This window comes from Cygnus olor, chromosome 4 (assembly GCF_009769625.2).
Source record: "Cygnus olor isolate bCygOlo1 chromosome 4, bCygOlo1.pri.v2, whole genome shotgun sequence".
In the NCBI taxonomy this organism is placed as follows: domain Eukaryota; kingdom Metazoa; phylum Chordata; class Aves; order Anseriformes; family Anatidae; genus Cygnus; species Cygnus olor.
In genome coordinates this window covers 33700794-33726462 of record NC_049172.1, presented here as the reverse complement: position 1 = coordinate 33726462, position 25669 = coordinate 33700794, and the positions used below count along the sequence as shown (strand labels likewise).

Here is a 25669-nt window from a genome sequence, read left to right as displayed (position 1 = left end):
AACATTGCATTTTGATAATGTCACTACTTCATTTCAATAGAACCATTTTGACTGTTTTTGTATTAGGTTAAAACCTTTCTTACACACAGTCTGTCAAACATATACATTCATGCACACCAAATAAATTAAATCCTCTTCTGCGTTTCTGTCTTCAAACCCAAAGTGAATTGGTTCCTGACTTGAGCACATGGATACATTTATAGATGTCCATATTAAATTCCGATTTATTGACATGTGAACATTTTGTTGACATGCTATTATAATTACCATTTATAGATTCTCTAAATGCAAAACTGTATACATATTCAGGGGTCTAAAATTCAACAGCTGTAACTCAAGCTTTTGAAATACTTTTAACAGCACTTTGTTTTTAATGGAACACTGTTTTTTTTTTTCCAAAATGCCTATAATCTCTAATTATGTTTAACAAGAAGAAGTTGAATGTTTGACTGAAGTCCACAGATTTTGCTGACTTTTTTTTTTTTTAATAGCTCATTTCATGTAAGCATTAGAAATGCAGTCCAGGTGAAAAAAATATTAAAATATTTGCTATGGACTTCAGTGGAAGGTTAAAAATCTCAACAATATGCTTTACTACACAATGTAGGCGCTCCTAAGTGATCTAGGAGCTCAAGCCTCTTCGAAAAGCATATGGCAACTCCACTAAGCATATACACCAAAGCAAAAAAAAATTCTCACCTGTGAGCAAGAAGTGTACAAGTGAAATTGTAAACATGCCATAAAAAAACCAGTACTATTGTAATAAAAATACAAACGTCTTTAAGTATAGCAGCATTGGCAAGTGCAATGAAAAAACACAGTAAAAATATTATCTAATTGTCTTCAGTAGAAGAAATCTTTAAGGGGAGTCAGGATTTATATAGATAAAATTACTTCTCTAGAAATGAACATTAGTATTTGCTTTTACCAAAGTATGGATGTGTAGAAGGAATCTTATTATGCAACTCTTTTAACTGATCTATTTTTTACACGAAGATCTGGAATTAGGAATGTGATTTGTACCGTAAGTGAACAAAGAAACATGAAAAGCACATACATAACCTTCCACCTCCATCTGACCCATACTGTACATGCACAGGCCAATAATTCAACCTATTTTGAAAGTCTGCCAAAGTAAGACTTCTTAAATATCTCTTCACTCCCTGCAAGACCTGAAATACTCAAAAAGATTATCTGCCCTAAATATGACATTCCAGAAAGAAACATATGAAAGTACAGAATTCTCAAGATAACCATCATGATCTGAGATCCACAGAATATCAGAAGCAAAACAAAAATATAATTTCACTGTAAAAATATTTACTGAAATTCACGTGAACACCAGACTTTGCTCTAACCTTTGGTCATATGACAGGGCCATGGATCGGATTCCAGCATCACACCCTGGGTAAGCAAAAAGCTGCTTGAGGTCCCACATCTGCCATACCATGACAACTCCATTGTCTCCACCTGTAAGCAGGTACTGTCCATCTCGACTCAGTTGGATTGCCTAAGGGGAAATCGCAGATATTTGTTGGTAAATATATGTTGCTTTTGTTCCCCCTCTCACACTTCCATAAAAAAGTTTCATATTGACAGCTGGCTGTCTAAGGAGATTTGATATCAATGCAAGCTTTTGGGATACAACATCTTGTTATGTTATTCTACACAGCAATAGAACTAATGTTATTATGCACAAGTATCTTTAATACATTAGACGGCATTACTTAAGTTTTACCTCACTTGTGATTTATTCCATATTCCAAAGATGTAATATGATGTCAACTAAAGAAATTTACTCTTCTAATTAGACTTACAAGATCCAGCAGCACTGGCTTTAAAATCTAGTACCTGACATTTCCCCAAATGTTTTTAATACTAGCCTAGCTGTAGCTGTCCTGTCTGGCAAAGGGCCGAATAACGAAGGGAACTGTAATGATATAAAAATAACAAGAATTAATTTCAACCAGCATTGTTACATTCCTGCCCTGGATTAGTAAGATAATGGACCACCCTTGTTAATGGGGACTGTGGTTCTTTTCAACATCTACCCTGAAACTGCCTGTGACAAATTCACTGACGAATTCACTGGCTTATACCCTGAATCTGCTTGTACCATGAGGACTGATGGCAAAGCTACATTTGAAATCTTAGTTTGGGATCCAGATCATGCTGAAAGATTGGACATCATTGGTTTTCACAGTGAAGACTTCTTAAAACAGAAGTTTGCAATCTATTTTGATGTTTCTTATGTGCTATTGGAAAAATCATGATATATACTGAATACCTGGAAGAACAACAACTTTCCTCAGTTACCTGATGATGATACCACAATACCATCTGACATTAAGATGACTGCAAAGCATGAGAAATATTGCTTAAAGAGGAATTTTGTCACTTTAAACAAGCCAAAATGTTCAAAGAACTGTTCTTGAACTTTTATTAAAATAAAACATGCCTATGGGGTCACTGCTACCTTCTGCTAGTCTCTGACAAGTTTCTACATTCCCACCTCTACTTGCTTTTGCAAACATCCTTTTCATTCTGTTCTTGATTCTATCCTTGATTCTGTTCTTCTTTCTCTTCTGCTCCCCACCCCCCGATACCCCTTTCCCTTCCTCATCCAGGATCACTTCATCTCATTTTTGGTTATGGCAATTTTGTGCACCTTATTGTTGGAGTTGATCATTGCAGGAAAAAATTTGCACCTCCTGCACCCCTGGGCTGCAGACATCCAGTACTGAATGTAGATGCTAAGTAAGCATTGCCTACTGACTGCATTTAACCTGAGACTTTTCAAAGATTGGTGCATTGGATAAATTTGGGCAGCTTTCCAACAAAACACAAATCCTTCACATCAGAGCTAATTCTTGATAAATTTCAGCCTCCTGACCCAAGGCAGGGAGCCACAAGACTTTTCAATAGAACAACGTAGTCATGTAGGATATTCAGAGCAATGACTTTTAAATTCTAAGCAAACATATTTGTCCAACCACAACCACACTCTACAAATTGGTTGGTCCATTTCAAAGCCTTGTCAGTGAAAGGCAAGGAAATTGCCTGAAGATGATACTCTACAAGCAAAATTCCAGCTCAAAGGTTTAAACTTAGGAAATAGCAGAAAGAACTTAAGGCAGGGTCTTGCAAACATATCCCTTTGTGTTGAAGTCTGTAAGTATTTTGGCACTTGCAATCTCTGCTTCTACAGACTTTCAATTTGCAAAACTTACACTGTGATTTTAAATTCCTGAGGAAGAGGAAGTCATTGGCTTTTTAATATACTGACTATAGAGTGCATGCACCACAAAACCAGGAGAAATTAAAAGACAAAGATGTTTCATTCATGCAACATTAAAGTGTTTATACAGACTGCTGACAAGCCTAGAAACCAAAATAAACAGTCTATATAAGATACTGCTTTCTGAACAGCAATAATTGAAGTCAGACATACTGCGTATCTGTATTTTTTGTATTGCTGTACTCTATTACTATGATGTTAAATACATCTTTTAAGAATTATATGATGTACAATACTTACATTCAGATAGAGTTTCTATAGGTGACTTTTATATTATCAGCTTTGAGTGTTTACTGGAACAACTCCCAAGTAATCAGAATGAATCACATTGCCAAGATTTTATTTCATACAATAACTTTAAGATGAATATAATTCAAATACAAACATATACTGTAAACAAAATACAGTGATAACACTGAAATAAATAGATGATAAACCTATTCCATCTGTGTTTTGAATTAAAGTAACAACATATACATGCAAATCTAGAAACAATAAAGCAGAATATGGCTTTTATTCAACCATTTCTAACTACGGAAAACTGAATACTAACCCAGGTTAGAGCTTAGTAGGCTAAGCTGAACCTTCTCTCCCCAAAAACAAATGCTCCCACCACAAATTTTTTCTGTCAGCCTACAAAAATACGCTAAGCACCTCCCAAAGTGTAGCCTCAAGGAGCTTGAAAATTAATTTAGACACTCTAACAAGAGCATAACAACTCCGTGTTCACTCCTTCTGGTGTAGAAAAAATTAAGAGAAGACCATGAAAATTATCTAGAACTTGTATGCACTGAGTAGAGGATCATGAGATCTAACATACCACATACAATTATTAAAAAGATTATTCATTAGAAGCAAAAATCAATATAGGGTGGGTTTTTTTTCCTCAATAGCAATGGCAGTCTCCTAAGGGTATTTTCAAACTGCAATGAAGACTGTGACAAATAATTATTTGCTACACTTATAAAATTCAGCTGATGAAAATCCATTAACCTTCTGGTCATGGTTCACTTGAATTTTATACTTGAGGCTTTTACTGAAGAAATGCTATATTAAAAGGCAAATTAAAGCCATTAATCTTTAACTCTTCCCCTACCTGCATAATGCAGTGTTTTTTGTGATCTTTTGATTAAATAAAGTATAGGCTTTGAACCCTTATTTATACCTATGCAATTTTACTAAGTCATTGGCTTGTAAGGAAGACAAGATGTTGATTTATTTATTTTTATTGTTTACTAATAAATATATCAGCCACTTGCCTGCCTCTGTATATACACAAATGAAGGAATGAATGAAAGAAAAAGGTCACACTGTCAATATTTCAGTTTCATGACATGCCCTTCAAGATTTAACAAAAGAAAGGATGCTTTTACTCCCAAGTACTCAAACTGGTATAGAAGAAGACATGAATCAATTTTACTGTTCTGCTTTTCCCCAGTGTTGTTTATCTGTGGTTGTGCTAGGTATGAAAGTGAAACAACTCTGCAACTAATCGCTCTCACAACATGAGGTTCAGACTCTCAAATAATCCCCAAAGAACACAATTTCAGCAATGCTCTAAAAGCTGCATTTCTGACTTGTGTTTCCTTGGAAAGTCTCGAAACTTTGCACAAATCCTTTAACATCTCAGATTTTTTGAAAGGCAGTACTTCGTAAAAAGGCAGAACTGACACTGTGACAGCCCTGGCTTACAGCAGCAGGAGTCTTGTGGGCACTTCCACATTTCAAAACAGACTCAGGGAAGGAAAATAAATTGGTTCCTCTGGGTGAAACAGCATACAGCCTTTGTTTAGGGTAAAATAACTTTACTTCTTAGAACAAGCAGACTATTTAGAGTTAAGTTATTCATTAAGATATCTAAACATTACATGGTAGACGTACTGCGATATGCCTAAGCTCCACTGAGCAATACAGTATGTAAAACAAAAACAGGTGGAAGGCATTGATTAGATTCTGAATTTCCCCAGAGTGTCTGAAATTTTTCTAGCAGTTTTCTAACACAGGACTATGAGAAAGAAAATTAGAATGTTGCTCCAAACATCATTATTGAAAACTGCTAGTTTTGTCAATAATGTTCTGAAATGCAAGTCCATAATGACATAGGCAAATATTAATGAGAATTTTATGTTACAGATTTCTACACTTCTGACCTTTTCCTTCCCTTTTCTATTCTTCCAGAGCAAAAAGGAATGAAAAGTGTTTGTCTGCACAGCCTGTGGGTATATACTTTTCTTTTTAAATGCCCCTACTTTAATTACGCAGTTGCCACTTGCCTTCTAACATGATATAGTGCAGAAGCACTGGGAAAAAAGGGTTGTAGCTTGTTTAAGCATAAAGCCCAACTGGGACCACTGGGAGAGAGGGAAAACAAAACAAAACAAAACAAAAACAACCCCCTGTACATATGTAACTCTGGCCAACAGAGAGCGGAACTTCCATTGCCTCCAGCAAAATTCCCAAAGCTGTGGGTACTGACTGAAACACTACAGAAATTGTTTTAGCCAGCATGGGATTTTGAGATATTTTACATATTGGCTTTCCTGGCTGACAACATAATCACAACTGAAAGTGACAGATCATCAACGTTATTATTATAAAGAGAAAACACTGCAATATGTACTTGTTTTATGGAAAGAACTGGGCTGAAAGGTAGGCTGAAAATATCAAAAGCAGTTGTACAAGGACAGCTAAAGGTGCAATTCAGAGAAATTAAGAAAGATTAAAAATTGAAGCAAGAATTTACATTAATTTGGAAAAATGGCCTGGGACAGAAATATACACTTTCCTACTTTATTTCCCCAGCCTCACATCTGCACTTGCGGCTGCAATAGCATTCAAAGATTGTATGCCCTCTCATCTACTGCAGAACAGCACTCTCATTATGGAAAAGAGACCTACACAGAGAGTAATTTCTGCATATTCTACCACCAGTGCACCTGAAATTTGGAAAAACACAAGGATATTGGATTAATAGAATATAGCACACAATGGTGTTTTAGAAGGTTGTAAGTGGAATACAGTGAACTACACTGGAGACTTCAGTGGTAATGGCGCATTTACTCTTTAATATGAGTTATAAAATGGAAATAATGAAAACCAAAATTCTTTCAAATATATTGGCATGTTCTTACATCTTAATAATATGATCAGAGTCGAGAACAGATGCAAATTTAAAAATGCTCACAACTTTGCCCAACATATGAAAAAAAATCTACAATTCTGTAGAAAGAGCATGAGGACAAAGTGGAATTTTCTTCCTGAAACAACTAATCCAAAAAAAGGAGAAGCCTTTGAGAGTTTTCAACTGAGGACAAGACTGGAAATCTCAACAGCTGATTTGTTGGGTAATTACATCAGATTTTGGTAAGTCAGCTTAGAGGTGTAGTACTACTACAACAGCAGAAGTGCCCTTTGACTGATGTTTGACTGACTTTTTTACTGTGAGGGTGACTGTGCACTGGCACAGGTTGCCCAGACAGGCTGTGGAATATCAATCTTTGGAGATACTCAAAAGCTACCTGGACAAGGTCTTGGGCAATCTGTTCTAGGTGGCCCTGCTTGAGCAGGGGAATTGCACCAGAGGTCCCTTCCAACCTCAACCATTCTCTTATTCAGTGTCCCTCATACCACAACAACTAGCATACAGACCATAATTTCAGATAACTCAGGTAGCCTGAATGCTGACCGAGCAATGTGGTCTCACTTGAAGTCTTTGTTGCATTCTGTAACTTTCTACTAGATTTGATAATGCTTGTTCATTTTCTTTTTAGTTTTTTTTTCCTTTCAAAATGAAATTTCCTTTTTCATTTTCATTGTGGTAATGCTGGTTCGTTTTCTTCCCTTCTCTTCTCTTCCATTCCCTTTTGTCCTCATTCGAAGTGGGAATATTTTTGTTTCAAGGAAAGGATTCATTTGACATTTCTGCTTCACTGCAGCATAGCTGCCAGGTTCTGCTCTGCTTCATAGGTACTATTTCATAGGAACTGTCAAAAGATCTGCATTTTGTATTACCAAATAATTTCCATAAATCCATAAGCTTAAAATACCTCCTGCATAGTTTTGGACTTGCTCCATGTCTCTTGCAGCTAAAGACGTGGAAACTAGCTGCCTGGTCAGCAAATGCTAAAGACACTTTTAAGAGCTAAAGAGTTGAAATATAGACATGTGCCTATAAACTTCCTGTAGCTCAGCACAACACGTGCTATCTCAAGCTAAGATGAAGGAATGTAGACAGAGATGCCAAAAAAGGGCAACTTCCAAAATAGCACGTCCAACAACCTCCTCCTTTTACACTCAAAAGTAAAGAAATACCCTGATTTCTGATCAGCAATTAGTAATATTTGTATTCTTCTGTTCAAGGAAATGCCTACAGGATGTTTCTTACTATATGAACAGAGTTATTCTAAAATAAAAATAATACTTCTATGGCCTGGCTATGGAAAGCAGCTCCACACAACTCTAGAACTGAGAGCTTCTCCTGATACGAGAACTGACAGTCCTTTGCACACATTTGAGTACACTCACCTTGATCTTGTCATCTGTTTCCATAGTGGCTTGAAGTCTCCCATTCACACTGAATACACAGAAGAGGCCGTTTTCATAATATATTACACATTGGCCTTCTCTTGAAGCTTGAATAAGTTTTGGTCTCAGGCAATTTTCAGGACCTTCTAATGTTTCAGGACCTTCTAATGTCCTCAGCAGATCTCCATTCATAGAATGTATGAGACATGGTCCTTCTATGAGACAGAATAAAAACTCTAGCTATTCATTCACATCCTCATTTAAAGATATAAATATATTACTATTATATATTATATATATATAATACATATATTATAATAAATTATAATTATATATAAAATAATTAGCAATGGATTCTATGTAAGTAATTGCTATTATAATACATTGTAATGATTTTTACTATGTTTAAGTGGAAAGTCTCTGAATTTAAGGGTGACAGAGTAAAATGAACAGCTGATGCTTTAAGAGTTTTGTATTAAGGTATTTTAGAACACTTAGCAAACCAAGTTAGAGACCTAACGGAGATTTTATTTTGTGGATTTCCTTTTAGAATTGGTAGTAGTTAATTCTGAGAGCATAAAAATAAATGTACTGAATCCTTATATGAGATTATCAAAATATACACAATACATTTTGTATATATACATAATATAACAAGACACAGAGGTAAGTGTAATGAATTTGCATATGTGTGCACTCTAAAAGAGCATTTTCTCATATTAAGATTTTTAACCCATGTATGATTCATTAAGTATTTGCTTGTTAATATATTCAGACAAATAATTGATTTGCATGTAAGCCACAAGTGTTCACATGCATAAAACAGAAACACATACAGGTGCATACAGTAAGTACACCCAACTTACTTGAAGAGGGGTTTCAGAGTAGATACTTTGGAAACACTAAAACAGAGACATCCTAGTTCTAAGAAATTCCCAGTTTAAAAATGAGAGCTTGAGCAGAATTACTACAAATTTTAGTTGGGAGTTTATATATACACCCTTCATCAAACAAACAAGACAGCACATTCACTTTCTCCTGAAACTAATTCTTGCTTTCCTTTATGAGAAGTTATCCGTAAGGAAAAGAAAGCCAACTGCAGTAATACATTTTTCACCTTCCTGGCAGTCAAGAGCTAGATCCAACTGTATGCTATATGCAATTACACTGGATAAGCAAACAAAAAGAAATTATAATCAGTACACTAGAACAGGGAAACTGATGTGGTTGCCTCTTCTTGTAGATGTCTGAAAAAAAACACTCAGTTTTACTATGTTTAAAAAGAGGTTTCAAATTCACTTGAATTCTGTAGCAAGGTTAAAAATAACCTTCTGTAAACAAGGTTAAAAACAAAACCACTGTAAAGTTAATAAATTCTGTCACTTTAGACTATATTCCTTTTTGCATTAGGACTACAGCTTTATGAACAGAAAGAAATGACAACAGCTTCCTTACCTTTTGAACCACTTATTACCAAACCAAGTTCAGCGCAAATGGTAGCACAGGTGATCTCATAGTCGTGTCCTGTCAAAATAGCTCGAGGAGTTGCAATATCACCTTCAATGAAAAGACAATAAAAGCGATCCTTGGTTACAATCTGTTTCCAAAATCACCACTTCCAATCACTGAAGCATCTTCAGTTTCCTTGTCTGTGGAGTTCACGTTCCCTACAAATCACTTCTATGCCGTTGTTTGCATTTGCTTGTTTTGTACTCATATCTATGTAGTATGGCAGAAATACGCTACAGGAGCTCAGCTTCTGCTTTTACTAATGCACATTCATATGAAAGTCAGGTGTGGAGCAGAAAACAGCACAAGTTGGAGCACACATACTTGCATTTTCCCTTCCCACCCTCCATCTCCTCCTCTACCTTTGTTGTGGAGAAAGAGACCTAATTCAATTACAAAATCTTCTTATAGCACTAATAAGCAAAGACAGGCATCACTACGACAAGTATTGAGATGAGGCACCTAAAATGCCCCAAGATGAAGAAAAACATGCACTGGGCAGTTTTACTTTAATCTAGCAACAGTGTTGAAACTTCAGCCTGATGTCCGAGTTCCTTGTAAAATGTGGGGCTTGGAACACACTCAGTATGAATTTCCGATTACCACTGGTCCTATTAGATAGATCCCTGCAACAAGAACAAGCACACAAAACTCTTTTTTCCAAGATTCTCTTTGTAATCAAACATACACTGATTCCAGAAGGAAAAAGAAATTGTATAAATGGCAGATTTGAATGAATAAAATTTTGTATTCTCCAGAATACGAAGACACAAAAAGGGTAAGGAAATGCTATAAAGCTCTTTAAATAATTTTATACTTTCACTCACAGGTCACTGTCTGCACCACCTTCATTTAGAATGCTAGCATTTCACAGAAAGCACATGTTATTCTTGTATTACTCTATAATTATTTTATTCATAGGATTTCATGAAGCATACAAACTTTAAAGAACGTATCTTTGGCAATGTTATCATGTAGTTTCAAAAAGGATTAGACCAGTATTTAAGCTGCAAGAAATACTTTCACTTCACAATAAATGATGATATGACTTCTGTGAGATGCCAAAAAGACAGTGAGGTAGTAGTAAAATCAATTTTTTTTTTTAATTATTTCAAGAACAGGTGATGGTTTTGCAAAGGCAGAGAGTAATAACAGCGCCAACTGACTCCATTTGTTACTGACTCAGGAACACTCAAATTATATTTGAGGTTATAACTTCTGAAAAGATAAAAAGAGCACAATGTCATTAATTTGCCCATGTAGAGCTTTACCAGTACTAGCAACAGTGGTTCTGTGTCCTGGAAATTATGCAAAATATTAAAACAGGTAGCTATTCAGACTGCTTGTATACAATGAGAGAGATCTGTGGAAAGCAGCATGGATTTGGGCATGCATATATAAAGCCTCAGCTATTCTCAGTAGTTTACATTGTTAGTCAGACCATTTGCAACAATTCCCAGAGTGTCCATGCAGCTGCCACATTCAAATTGCTTTTTAGAAAAGGTCATAATCTATGACCAAGTACCAAATCAAGGATTTTGACCTTTCAAAATCTTATTTATTCTCCAGTCACTTTTATAATTTATATCTACAATACAAACTTTTGAAAAGTAAATAAATCTGTTTCTTCTTAGATATATACATGCACGCTAAATAGTATATGAATACACACACACATATATGTATGTTATCAGCATTTTAAGTCTGAAAATGCTTTGGAGCAACGCACTTAAATGTCCCTAATCTCTTAATAAATAATCATTAAAAGCTATTGCTTTTGTTTTATATAATGTTTTGCAAAACACACTCAAACCCAGGAAGTATGGCAGACAGTTCAGAAGCAAAGGAAAAACTCCCAACAAATTCGAAGCATAAGGGTAGACTTAACGACCTCTAGGTACTGCTCAGGTGACTGATTCTACAAATGCGCATAAACCTTTTTGAGAAAGTTTTCCTCACCTAAACCTTTCCTCACCTAAACATGAGACAGGCACCCTAGAAAATTCATAAAAAAACACTGAGTAGACAATCCACAAATTTGCACCTTTTGGGGAAAAAATGTAATAATAGCCATTACTGTAACAATTCAACTTCTTTAACCAAGTTCTTTCTCCCTTTTGTCCCAAAGACCTAAGACACGAGGAAGCTTTATGCATTTAAACCTTCTGTTAGTGTAGTTTCTTTTAATTGCGCTGCCTACATTAGCAAAATTTTAGCATTCTGTGTTTTACTTTATTTTGCATTCAGAAATCGCATTTAACACATACTTGCACCAATCAACAAGGAATTAATCTAATTATATACTACACATGTTAATGAAAAATTCTTGTTTTAAAACTTTTGATATCAGAGAAGTTTTAAATGTACAATTTTGTAGTGGAGGTAATGAATATAAGATGTTGGAGTTTGAAGGACTTGTTAGAAGCAATGCCTGAATGAAATGTTAGGAGGTGCAGATGAACAAAATCCTTACAGTAAACTTATTGCTTACAGCAACTTCATTACTGTAGGCTTTACCTGTGTTAGGCTGTCAGTAAAAATAAGCATAAAATGTAGGAGATAAGATTTTTAAAAAGTAGAAATTGAGCATATATATTTATCACAGTCCACAGAAAAGTAAAGTTAATAAGTAATACCCTCAGTCTTTTTAGAATTTGGACTTGGCTTCAAACATAAAAGAGTACAAATCTAAGGTGGCAGGATCAACATTTCGTAAATTATATCAGCTGTTTACTGAACTAAATTTAAGAAATACTTTAATATAAAACAGAAATACAAGAAATCTCAACAATATCTTTAAAGAAATTAGGACCTGAACAATACTGTAAAACAGGAGTCCTGTGAAAAGTCAGGCTGACTCCTTTGATAAGAATGTCAAGTATTTAGGGGTTTCCAAGCCTGTGATTTTCCAAATAATGGGGTCAACTTAAAAGCTGGTTGTAGAGCAGAACAGATTTCTTTAAAAGCTTTTAAACTGTTATTGCTTCAGAAGATTGTCATGGTTTTCAATAATGCAAAGAGAAAATTTTATTTTGTTGCTGGTTTAAGGGGCACCACTTCAAACTTTTCTAAATTGTTTTAGGGAACCAGCTTGCAGACCTTTTGAAAAGCTGGGGAAGTGACTTCAAAGGGAAAAGAGTCTTTGTCCGTTAAGCAGGTTTACGACCACTGATGCAAACCCTAACTAAGGACTGAAAAGAATACTCAGTGCATCTTTATGGAGATCCTTAAGGAAGATGAACAAATCAAATGAGATTAAAGATAGTTCAAATCCTAGCACTAATAACCAAGACACAACAGTTTTACAGATGTGCTTTTCTCAGCATAGTATATAATAATATCCTTAATCTATACCATTGCTGAATTGCTACTTGCAGTTGAATGCTGCAAGAATCTTAATGCCACATTCGCATTGCAGCGAATGTCATCAATGATTTATTTAAGTCATAGGAAGTACACATAAAGTTATTTCCCAGTAATGGACAAAATACTTTACCTTTACAGTAACCATTCAAATTATTTCAAAAGGACTCTCCTACATTTCAATAAATAATTTCTGCAAAGCTGTTTTCCCATAGAAAACCACTCTTCCTTAAGTGATTAAAGTACATTTTAAGTCATAAAACTCAAGCTTCAGAAGATAAAAGAACATCACATGATATCATGTCAGCTTATAGTGATATTTCAGTGTAAAAAAAAAAAAAAGTTAAGCAAGTTAAGCATTTACAAACTATGTTTAAAGAGGAACAGTGGGATTATAGCAAAATCAAAACTTTCTTCTAGTTTAATGACATCCAGAAGCAGAAATGCATTACTGAGTAACAAGAAATTGTTTTGTTTTGCTGGGTCTTTTTCCACTATTTTTTCAGCTTTGGTGATGCTACAAAAGAAAACTGAATCATCAAAACTTAAATCCTTCAGCAGATTCTTACAAAGACCACTTTCTATGTGTTCAGTACTAAACTGTAAGACCTGAGCCAAATATAGTAACTCATCCAAAGAAAAACGTTTCCAGAGAGAAAGAAAGAAAGAAAGAAAGAAAGAAAGAAAGAAAGAAAGAGAAAGAAAGAAAGAAAGAAAGAAAGAAAGAAAGAAAGAAAGAAAGAAAGAAAGAAAGAAAGAAAGAAAGAAAAAGAAAGAAAAAGAAAGAAAGAAAGAAAGAAAGAAAGAAAGATCAAACTAGAGGTGGACCAAAAAACTTATCTCACAATAAAATACACGAGATACTCCTCCTACTGTTTTTGGTGAGATAGTATTATGCTATACAATAAAATATAAAATATTTGACTATGCTCTTTTTTACGTTTAATGCTGAGAAGACAGTTAATTATGATAAGTCACAGACAGCCAAACAGTAATTTCTAAATTATTATTCCACGATTGTAGAGGCTGTAGGGCACTTTTAGATGGCAAATTAATTAAGTGATTTTATGTCAATATAAAATCCTAATTAAATGAAGCTTCAGTTAACCAAACTACCTTTTTACCTACTTCTTGCTAAAACAAATGACTGAATACTTTCTCAGTAGGATATGTCAATCAAACCAAATTACATATGAAAGAAGAGACTTCAAAAGGCATTTTATAAATACTGCATTTTTGGAAATTATTTCATGACAAAAATTGAGGAAAACAAAAAGTTTGAAATAGATTTGAGAAGTAAAAATGTACTTACAGAACATACGACATTTGGACACAAGTGCTTTCAGTGAAATGTAAGGAAATCAAGAAAACTACTTTGCTGCTAGGCTTCTGTGTTAATTATATAGCGAGTTTCAGAGTTTAATTACATCAGTAATTATACTATCAAATTACATCAGTGATGACTATCAAATATTATAGAACTCTGTATTAAAACTATTTATAAATCATACATAGTAAACACCTAAATAACAACCAACTGGTTAAAAAACATTTCACTGCTACAGAAAGGCTAGCTTTTTGATGGATGTGACATCTTACTAAAGTGATATTTTTGAATATTTAAAATATTTATGAATATTTCAAATATTTTGGAAATATCTGACACTATTTTTCAAGTATTCCTAAAACTTCAGTTTCAAAAATCTTTCCTTTGCGATTTGGATTTTTAACTTTTTTTTTTTTTTTCATATTATATGGGAGCTTTATTGTTTTCCCATTCCTCATGATATTCCATCAGCATTTCCTCTCATTCCTTCAATTTTTTCTCTAACTCCTTCCCATCTGTTCAAACTTTTTACAACAAAAAATACAACCTTATGCCTAGATGGAAGTTTTGTTTTTGCAAAAAATCATTTTCAACCATACATTTCCTGATGAAAGGAACGATATATTTGAATAACATATCATTCTATCCTGATACTGAATCCAAAGTCATAAAAAGTATAAACCCTATGCTATAGTGTTGTTCAGTAAAGAGAAAAATATTAAGTTTATCTTGTAGAATTCGTTTCAGTGAGTATAACACAGGGAAGGCTTACTGTATACATTGTCATATTGTACAACAAGTTACTAATACTTATTCAGTACTAATATGAGAAGTCTTCACACACATTTTATCAAGAGAACAGGTTCACTATGTCTCCAAAACAAACATAGTGAAGAAAATGATTTAAAAGGCCTTTGTGAATTGAATACACCAATTCAGATTTCAAAAAGTCAGTAATCCCCAGCGTCTCCATTCCTACACTGTGTGCAAAGCAAAGCTTTCTGGAACCAGTTCACTCTTCCTAGGGATTCATCTGCTGGAAGTCATTCAGCAGCACCCCCAGCTCCATACAGACCTTTTTGGAGCCCCCTGAAAGTATCTGCAGGTGAATATTCAGGGTCAGTCTACACTAATATTTTAATATTTGCACAATCCCAACTTCATAAACTGCTACTTAAATATCAGCTTTGAAGTTTTACAATACTGTCATTTTTGTTTGAGAATGCTCTAAAACAGCTTTATGAAGGGGCTTTTTTTTGTTTGTTCATCCTTAAAAATCTGTTTTTCTTCATGTTTATATCGTGTGGTTTATATTTATAACTATTTGATTACCTACTGAGTCCAATAAACTAGAAGAATAGAATAGAATAGAATAGAATAGAATAGAATAGAATAGAATAGAATAGAATAGAATAGAATAGAATAGAAATTAAACAAAATAAAACAGGTAAGGGGGAAAAAATAAGCAACTATTTTACAGTGAAATAGTGCCTACTGCAGAATAGTTGTAAGAGAAAAGATATCTCACCATATGCTGAAACTGACTGCTAGTTTGAAATGTATACAGTATTTCAAACTTTGATGAAAAATAATTTGAGATTAAAGGCTTCGTATGAGAATTCAGTTCAGTTGAGCAGTTATCAATGATTTCATTTTTGCTATTGAAATATATCAAAATAATTTTTGTTTGAAAGAAGTGTATCATTTCAAAATAATACTGTTCCATAACAGCACGTAGAAAAGCCTGTGCTTAAGATATTAGATTGCTTTCTTAAAGTTGATTTGAAACCAATGCACTGTTTGTGTACTGAACTACATAGATCCTTACCACCTTTTCATATTGATGTAACTAGGAATACTGACGGCAAACACTAGGTTCAGAGAAGACATACATTAGTTGTCTTTTTAAAATTATTTATTTCAAAACAGATACTTTTTCAATGAAGCAGGCCGTAATCCTAATTACCTACAGTATTACTCAGTGGAGTAATCCTTACTTGTGTGATGATAGCATTAATAGACATTAGTTCCAGAAACACTTACAAATTAATTTCTGGTCCAAGTCAGAATTATTGTACTGACCATACTTTTTTTTTTTTTATACAACATTTAAGTTGGTCATGAAGATTCTAAAATATTATATCCTAGACTATAAATTATTACTTCTGCATTACTCTGCTTTCTCTTATTTGGTATAGACTTAGAATTGAATGCTCATATTTCCCAGCAACCAAACAAGGTAAATAAATGTGATATATTAGTACATCATCCCACCACTATGCATATGGTGCACATTAAGGTTGTATTCATTTACCATATGAATATAATTCCTTTTACCACATCAACTATTAGTTACAAGTTGTAAATATAGCATTGTTTTTCCTGGAACGTGAAGGTCTGCATTACATCATGAAGCGCTAAATATCCTTATCCTTCTGGAGAATTTCATGCATATAGTTTTAGTGACACCTGAAGCTGGATACTGCCAAAAAAGCAGCATCAAAACTCTTTCTCTGTTTCAAGTCTCAGAATACATACTGCCTTCACTTGTGCCTGGATTGTGCCTCAAAACTTGCTTTACTATATCATTTGCAATTACTTACTCTGATTGTCAAATCTTGAAACACATTCTCCCTTTCCAGTTGAAAACAAGGATAATACAGATGCTGTGCATACTGTAGGATATGCTTTTAGCCAGAACAAATAAATATTTACAGCACACAAATTTACATACTCATCAGAACCAAATCACTACAACTGTTAAAATGGTTTGCTGAACCATCACAGAGTGCAATTGCAAGTTCTGCTTGATGAAGACCTTGCCCTCATATCTATCTATAAAATTACTTTCTTGGCATTATATAAATACACAATTAGATTGCTTATACAGTATTACTGCAAATTCCCAGACATACCACAATTCATCCACCTGTTAAAACTCTTCTTTTTCCAGTTTAAATATTTGGAGGCTAGAACCATCAATTATATGTGATTTATAGACTATGTGGAAGAATGAGGCCTCAATCTCTTTGAGGTGTCAATGTGTTACAGTTTAAAAAAAAAAATGACAGTGGCCTTTTGTAGCTGTATAATTTAAGGCTCTGTTCTAGGTTCATGCTGATAGTCCCAGTGCTTGCTGCACTGGCTACAACAGTGCCCTGTGAAGACACAGGGAAATTGCAGGTCCAATTGCAGCATCAGGGCCTCTGTCCACTAAGCTTTCATGGGGCTTTCATAACTAACATCAAACAGCAGAACAAATGTTTGGTAGAATATTTAGTGGTTGTTACCCTTTTCAAAACATTCTTCAGATATTTTTATATACCTTGTGGGTCTTCCCTATGAAATAAGTTTTACTGAATTTACCTTGTAAGCATAGAAGAAGTTAACATTGTACTTGCTGAAATTCTAGTTTGAAAAGAAAAAAAGTATTTCCTTTCTTTTTTATAGCCACGCTTAACAAAACACTTCTGATATGTTTCTATTTCAGTACATACATTAACCTTAAATTCACATTGTATTTTCTTATTACAATGCTAATAAAAAGGTGAAAAAATATACTAACAATGAAATCCAAATGTTTTTTACACCAAATATGTCAAAATCCATATATTTTAAATATTTTACTAGGCAGTGCTTTGGAGAGAATCAATCCCAAGATCAGCTTTCAACACAATGCCAGCAGATGGTGCTATAGGATTCTTGCTTTACATACAATATTAAGCTACTTTGTCCAGCCATTTTTGAGAAACAAAGAATATTTGGTATGTCCGCAGTTAAATAATATTAAAATATTATTGAATTATTTACTGCATTTTTATGAAGGAGGACACACAAAATAATATAATGCATACGGGTCAAAAAGTAAATGTGATGTTGAACACAGAAATGAGCACATGCAGACTGTTTTTAAACTCTCAGTGCTATATTATCATAGAGCAACTCTCTTTTCTTAACAAACTGACTGCAGTGAATGGCATTGATAGACTTACTAGCCGCCGCAGTTCCAAGCATATTTTAATGTTTGAAGGCTCTGCGGATTTTTAGCTATTACAGTGAACCACTGTTTGACAGAAATTAACAATATTAATAGAAGAATTTTTATTTATAACTAATGCAATTATAGATTTAAGGACATTTTGAAACCAAACTAGCTAGCAGGACACATGCAAAAGGGAATATTGACAGGTATAATTTTTACAACTACTTCCCAAATACTGTTTTTTTTTTTTTTAAGAAAAGACAATGTTATGTAAACTACTTCCCAAAATGTTTTTGTTAAATTCTAAATAAATATTTATGCTATAAACATTATTTAAAATTTGGAATATCTTCTCTATTAACATGGGTTTTGAAACTGAAAACAAAGGTCTGTATGATGGAGAAACTTGGGAACCAAAATGTAGGTATATTTCAAGATGAGGATAAGGATGGGGAAGAAGGTAAAGAGTTTTTTTTGCTACCGACTTAACATCAGGCAGAACTACTTGCAATCTGTGACTTTTCACTGTATGCAAAGGCAAGCACATATGTAAATCTTCATAGCATTCAGGTTTATAGGAATAGTGTCTCTGAGTACGCAGAAATTATTATCTATGACATTACTCCTATATCAACAAATGCAGAGATGCCCTTCAAGACATATTTTCAAAATTTAAATCACCTGCATTGTTCACAAGAAAAAATAATTATCAAGCATTTATTAAAAGTTTGAATTTTCAAAATGAAAAATGTATATAGCAGTTGAAATAGCGTTTTTTTCCTTTTGCTATAATAACTAATACAATTTAAGCTAATGAATTCTTTAGTCTCCAAACCATAACTTTCATTTAATAATCATGTTAATTGAAAACTAGTCTTTCAGAAATTGAAATGCTGATTTAGCATTTCAAAAAAAGTATCTGTAAAAAAAAAAAGGTTCTTTCAGAAGTAGCTTAGAGAGTAGCTAGACTGTTCTTTGGCAAGACAGGAAACTGGTGATTAAATGTTGAGTCCTTTGGGAGATTCTGTATTTTATGAATTGAAAAGATTATGTATTTTTAAAATCTATATTTAAGGAAGATATGCTACATGTTAACAACAGCAAAAGTGTTCTATGAATCCTCTCAATTAAATCTCGGTTAAATCCAGTAATTCTTTTTAAATATGAAATCACGTGCTTACAATCCCACATGTGCCCTGCTACACAGCTACACTACTAAAAGCATTTAATTTCTCTAACACACTTCAGAAAACCTGAATATAATATCCTCTAAAAATATAAAACTACGCAATGAAAGCACCACCACAATCCTCATGATGCAAATGTGGTACATACAGAGAGTAACATTTTCTAGTTTTATGGGCTAACATAAAAGAGGTAATATAATTTGTTTTATTCACATATGTGTGGAAGATCAATGCAATAACTCAGAAGAGATCACATTAGTATTAGTGGTAGTAATACAGTTATACACTGAGTCTCTATATTTCATTAGTACTGGATACTTTTATTGGTTAACCCTTAATATCTTTAAGCAAAACAGATTTCTATATTAAATATATTTTTGGTTTTTAAAATAATTATGAACAAATCTGTATAAATTTTAAAAGCAACAGAATAGTCGCATCATAGTCTATGAATATAGTGCAAGAATAACAGAAAAGCACTTTATCTTCACCTCAGCTGTGAAAATGCTTACCATTTGATAAGCATAAACAAAATGAAGATTATTAAATTTACCACTGTACACCAAGAAAGTACAGCCAAAGAAGACAATTGCAACGAAAAAAACAACTTTGAAGACATTTGATTGATAGATCGACGTTCACTATTCTGATCGGTCTCTACCTAGTGTGCAGAGGTGAGGAATCACTAAGAAGGCGGGAGGAAATGGGATATTCCAGCTAGTAAGACATTTGTTGGTAAAGGATTACAAGAAATTCTTTGTAGCAATTTTTTTGGTGACAATTTTTAACTTATAAGACATTACTAGAGATGACCTTCTAGATAAGATTATAACAAATAAAGCAAAGCAGATCAAAAACTTGATGGTGAAAGGAGCTTACAAAAAAGTGAAGAAGATACGAGAACATTCAAGATGCTTTATAAGTGAAAAAACAAGGGCAACAAGATAATTTTTAAAGTATTTTGGTAAGAAAAGTTTCAACATATACAGAGCATTGCCCTGTAAGATCTCATGGGAAGTAAGTCTACAGAAAAAACAAAGAAAAAGATAAAATGGATACTAGCAAGAACTGCTCTAATGTAAAAGAAGGGTAAGACAGACAAGATACCAGCTGGCATAACTGTTCTCCAGTGAAAAGGAAAAAAAGTTCTCCAGGAAAAAGTCAGGCAGAAAGATCAAAATAGGTGTACTGGTCTAAGAGATAAGGTACGAGCAAGCAAGGACAAAAATGGGATAGCCAAGGAAAGATGAGGTACAACTAGCAATGACATCAGGAGTAACAGTCAGTCTGTAAACACAAAAAGAATGTTAGGATGTTCATGAGAAGTTGGTCCATTATTCAGTAAACAGCAAGCAAGCAATATCAATAGATGATGTCAGGCATTTCAAAGTATCTCAATAAAAGTCTTCAATGAGAAGGCAAGCTGCAGTCAGACAACGAACATAAGTAAAAGCAGCAACAAGAACTGTTGTCCCATTTCAGAGAATACCTAAAATGAGGTAAATGTTTGGAACTCAATTGGCCTGATAATAGTGATATGAGGATATCTTGAAAATGAAACTAAATAATCCCAGAGTTGTACCTGGGAGACTGGGCAAGGTTCTGAAAAAAAGAAAAAAGAAGAGTTAAAAAAAATAATATATATATATATATTGTGTTGTTTATCTTTAAGAAATAGGCAAAGGAAGAAGTGAGAAATTAGACAGTTGTCTGCTTAATTCAGTCAGAAAAATAAAAATACTGTCAGAACATTTCTATATATAAACACACACATTTTCCTCGAGGAAAACAAGGAGAAGAGTAACAACTGATTTGGATTTGTCATGAAAAAATCATGTCTAAGCTTTTTTTTTTTCCTGCGATGGCAAGTAATCGGATTTGTGTTCAGGGAGATGCCACGTATTTTGACTTTAGTAAGGATTCTGGCAGTTTCACATGAGCAATTTCATATGGAAAATAGAGAAGCACATGTTTAGAAGATGGTACTATAGGTCAGGTAAAAGGCCAATTGGAAAGTTGTATTCCAAAAGCTATTCATTGTCAAAACGGTAAATATGTCAATGAATATTCCTGGGCTGTGCAATGTTTAACATTTTCATTAATGACCAATTTGATAGAATAAGACTGCAAATTACATTTGCAGACATGAGTTGCTGCAAGGACAAGATGAGAATTCTGAATGCATTTAAGAAATTGGAGAAACTGTCTAAAAATATATATAATTTCGGAAGGGTAAAAACAAGATTCCACAGTCAAACTGCACAGAGGAAGAGTAGCTAGGGATTCTTCAGAGAAGACTGAAACTTACATTGGCTCAAACACTTCAAACAAGAATTAACTTTTAAAGAATTAACAGTTGTGCTGTTTTGAAACAAACAGGTACCCCACATGGATGTGAGAAGTAGTGCTCTGTAAAACTGACTCTTTTCTACTTATTACTAGAAGGGCTTCAACTGCAATGTCTACTTTGAGAAAGACAGACAATTGAAGAGAAGAGGAACAACAACAACAAAAAAGAATCAGAGGTTTAGAGGAACATGATTTATGGCAAGAGCCAGAAAAAGATGGGTTAGTTAAGTCTGGAAGAAAAGATTTGTGGGTCATAGTAATCCAAATAAGTTGTTGTTGCACAGAAAGAATGAATCTGTTTTCTACACAAAGAATAAATATATGTGACAGAATTCAACTGAAACAAAATAAAATAAAACCAAACAAACAAACAAACAAAAAGAACCTGGACAGTAGTCTGAACACTGGGATAAGATTTCTAATGATAGGGCTTTGGGGCCTGTAAAGCCCCAAAACATATCTGCCAAAGTTTTTAATAGCAGGCTGACAAACATCACTCAAGAATGGTTTTGATGTAGTTTTCCCAAAGCTTTCTTTGGGGAAAGAGTGACCAAAGTTCCTGTCAGCTCTGTTTCCTATGTATCAGTCATTACAAAGTAAAATGCAATCCCTCAGCCTAGGAAATGTCCAAACACTGAGTTGCCACTTGAGCTTCAAAGAGAGAGTAGGATCTGAAAGTGATGCAGACCATTTGTATGCAAATGAATTCTCTCATCTTTTTCCCTCCCTGCCACCCCCCACTTCTCGCCTCCCCTCCATCCCATTGCACTAGGCTGGCCAAGTGCAAAACCTTGCATGCTTCTGCAAGTGCACCGCCCTCTCTGAGTACCCTCTGCACATAATACCACCTTATTCAGGAATATTATGGGTTCTGAAACATTATGTCACATCCCCAAGTGGTACTTTGCTATTAGATCTGAGTCTCTAAATATGCAAAGGCCAACCTTGTGACAGAGATCACACATGGGCTTCAAGGGGTACTAAGGGGAGGGTTTGCATCCTCTCCCTCCTGCCTCCCCCACCTCCCAAAGCCAGCCGCATGCCAAGCAGAGAAATATAAAAGGCCCTTATGCTATCCAAAGTGACTTCACATCTCCACAGTAAATTATGCTAATTAATGTGAACTTAACATGGCTCAGGGCTTTTCTAAAGGATACAACTATTTCAGATACTTTGCTCTGTTCTTAATTATTTCTAGGCTTGGTCAGAAATTGTCCACAAAAACATTTCTGCAACAGAAAATGCCTGTGCACCGAAGTGAAGTACTGCTATGTTTCCACATTTTCCAAAACAATTTATTTAGAAAGAATAAACCCTACATTTGATCAAAGAGCATGGTGGAGTATTTTTTGAATTTCAGGTTTTAATTTGAGAAGAAGGAAAAAAGGACTTAACCTAAATGTAATCAAGCTGTTTGGTGAAGAATAAAAATAGTTTCCAGCAGATGTGTCCCATGTAGGAATTTGTATCTTTGAGATTTAAATTCATCAAATTTGGCTTAAATTGATCAATGCAATTGAGAGGTATATAAAGTAAGCAGACGGTGAGACTGCGTATCATTTCTTTAAGAGTTCAGCTTAAAAGTTAAAAATTAAAGAATGTAAATAATGACTATTTCAGTAACATATTTCTTCTGTTAAACCAAAAATGTAAAGAATTTTCCATACAGTCCAGTTGGCCAGAAAATTGTCCTTGATAAAGAATATAAAACAAAACACTTATTTATCACATAAGGCATAGCCCACCTGGCTTGTCAGCTTGAGTTAAGTAGCATTCTAAAACATGAATACATGCAGCCAGAGATCAAGAGCTCAGTGCTTCCTAAAGTAATGAACCCAGATAAAGGACCTGAAATAAAATGTAACTGGTTGGAGAAGTGGGTGCCCAATGGGATAATATTTAGGGTAACTTGGTCATACTGTTCTGCTGACTGATATATATCAGAGGCACTAGGAACTATGAAAGAAGGAAAGAAATGTTCCTGGTTTAGATTATTTTGCTCAAACCTCTCTAGCTACATGATTTGGCTACAATCATGGCTATTTAGATGCCTGTTGCTGTGAAGTCATTTTTAAGATAGAAATTAGAGATAATTGAATAAAGAAAAAATATGAAAGTATCAACTCCGAGAGTATCTAAAATTACAATGAATAATGATCATTTAAAGCGTGAATAAAATATACATCAAAGTAAAAAAAATCATAAGCTACAAACACAAAGAAACAACACCGGACAAGTTAAATAGCATCCCACAAATGGATCAAAGATACAGTTGCAGTAACGGAGCTCAAATCCCAACAAATCTACTGGTGCTTTCATTTCTGACAAAATCAGAACTAAGCAGAAACAGCTCTTTTTATTTGCGTTTTCAAAAAAAAATATTTGATTTTGATTGAACAGAGACGCCTATAGAAAGCTATTTCTGGGAAAAATTAAATCCCCAGATTACCATCTCTTTGAAGCAGAAACTGTCTTTTGCTATACACTTCTAGGCCAATGTATAGTGCCATGAGATTCCAATTCATTACAAAGCTTTCCAGGCATGTTACATCCCAAAAATAAAAAATAAAAAAATAGTATTCATAGGAACCATTGTATCTCCCTTAAAGTGCAAGGACTAGGAATTACAAAGAGAATCATCAATAGTTAAAATAATCTAGCATTAACTTTGATTAACTTTGAAAACTGCAAAATTTTAGTATCGTAGACATTTGCATTAGAGAAGATGGTCAATGGATTAAAACAAAACATACAGACCTACTCTAGTCAGACACTACCAGCTACAAAATCTCAGCATGTGATCTGCCAAGGTCATAAAGAAGCCCATAGCCTCAAAGCCTTGTTCACAAAACAGGCAAGTCTCAAATACTGTGGCAAGTACTCAACAAGAACTTCTCAGGACAGGCCTAGAAATTGCAAAGATGGGCTGTTCTTGCAAGCCTTGAAAACAGTGTAAGGAGACACCTACAGATGTTCACTCCTTCATCTAGGAGTATCTCAAGTTTTCTCCTCAAAAGGACAGCTTTTCCCTTTAGGATTTACAAGCTTATTTGACTAATCTGTCAAGGTCTTAAGTTCCTTTCACAGACTTTTGGGAGTTTTCAGGTTTACAAGCTCTGCAAAAATAGTGAAAAGTTTGCATTTTCTTTAAATTGACAGATTGCAAAATACATACATATAAAGTATGTGCAGAGATTTTGTTCCTAAACCAACGCCATATTTTTTAACAATGCTCATAAAATTATGCTAGCCCTGTTCAAAAGGTCCCATCCCTTGAATCAGACTGTTGGAGGAATAATTCTGATAGACTGCTTACTACACTCTGCCTGAAGTTCCTGCAATTTCATGACCAGAACCTCTGAATCTTGTGCAATTTTTGAATAGTTCTCAAATGCACAATGAACATCAAACAATTTACATGTTAGTCAGATATTCATTCCAATATTAAACAGTTGTGCTTCTTCAGAATAGTTCACAGGATGCAGTGTCAATTGAACCATCTCCCTCTCTTTTTCTTTTCTTTTCCCAAATTCAAATAAATCCAGTTGGGTAATAGACTGAGCATGAAACACGCTACCAAACTGAATAACTTGGAGGATGCTGGATATTGTTGACATTATATGAAATCATAAGCTAGTTGTAACTGCAGTATATGCCAGATGTAACAGTACTTCTTGTTCTCCAGATGTCCATTTTGTCTTTTGCAGACAGAAGGTAAGTTCTTACTAGTCAGAGAAGACTAAGTGAATGGCAGAAAACACTCTTCTGAAGAAAGACAGAATATACTGCTTCTCACCCCTTTCTATTCAGGCCATTTTCTTTTTGGCTGAACAAGGAGAACAGAACCATTATTTGGCCATGATGTCCCCCTCTACTCACACAGGTAAGTTCTCACCAGCCGTCTAAAAAGCCTGAACTCTGTGAGCTGTGAACTGTCTCTTTAAGGATTTTTCTCAAGCTATATGTCTGCCTTCTTCTTTGTTTTGGGAATCAGAAATTATTTTTTGTGAGGAGTAAAATTGGCATAATTACAAGATCACTTTCTACCTTGTCTAGTATATAATGCAGGCACAGTTACATTGAACAGTCATGTAGTTTCATTATTTTCCACAGGAAATGATGAGTTAAAA

General features: G+C 34.3%; 1 protein-coding gene across 6 annotated transcripts in view; it reads right to left on the bottom strand.

The window, feature by feature from the left end:
* The window catches only part of LRBA (LPS responsive beige-like anchor protein), a 396366-nt gene that overhangs the window by 2407 nt on the left and 368290 nt on the right, over window positions 1-25669 (bottom strand). For all 6 annotated transcript variants that reach the window (XM_040554872.1, XM_040554875.1, XM_040554874.1 and 3 more), the window contains 3 exons: window positions 9278-9379; window positions 7823-8037; window positions 1359-1510 (listed from right to left, as the gene is read on the bottom strand). In XM_040554872.1, coding sequence (XP_040410806.1) covers window positions 1359-1510; window positions 7823-8037; window positions 9278-9379 — 469 coding nt within the window. The remainder of the gene's footprint in view (window positions 1-1358; window positions 1511-7822; window positions 8038-9277; window positions 9380-25669) is intronic.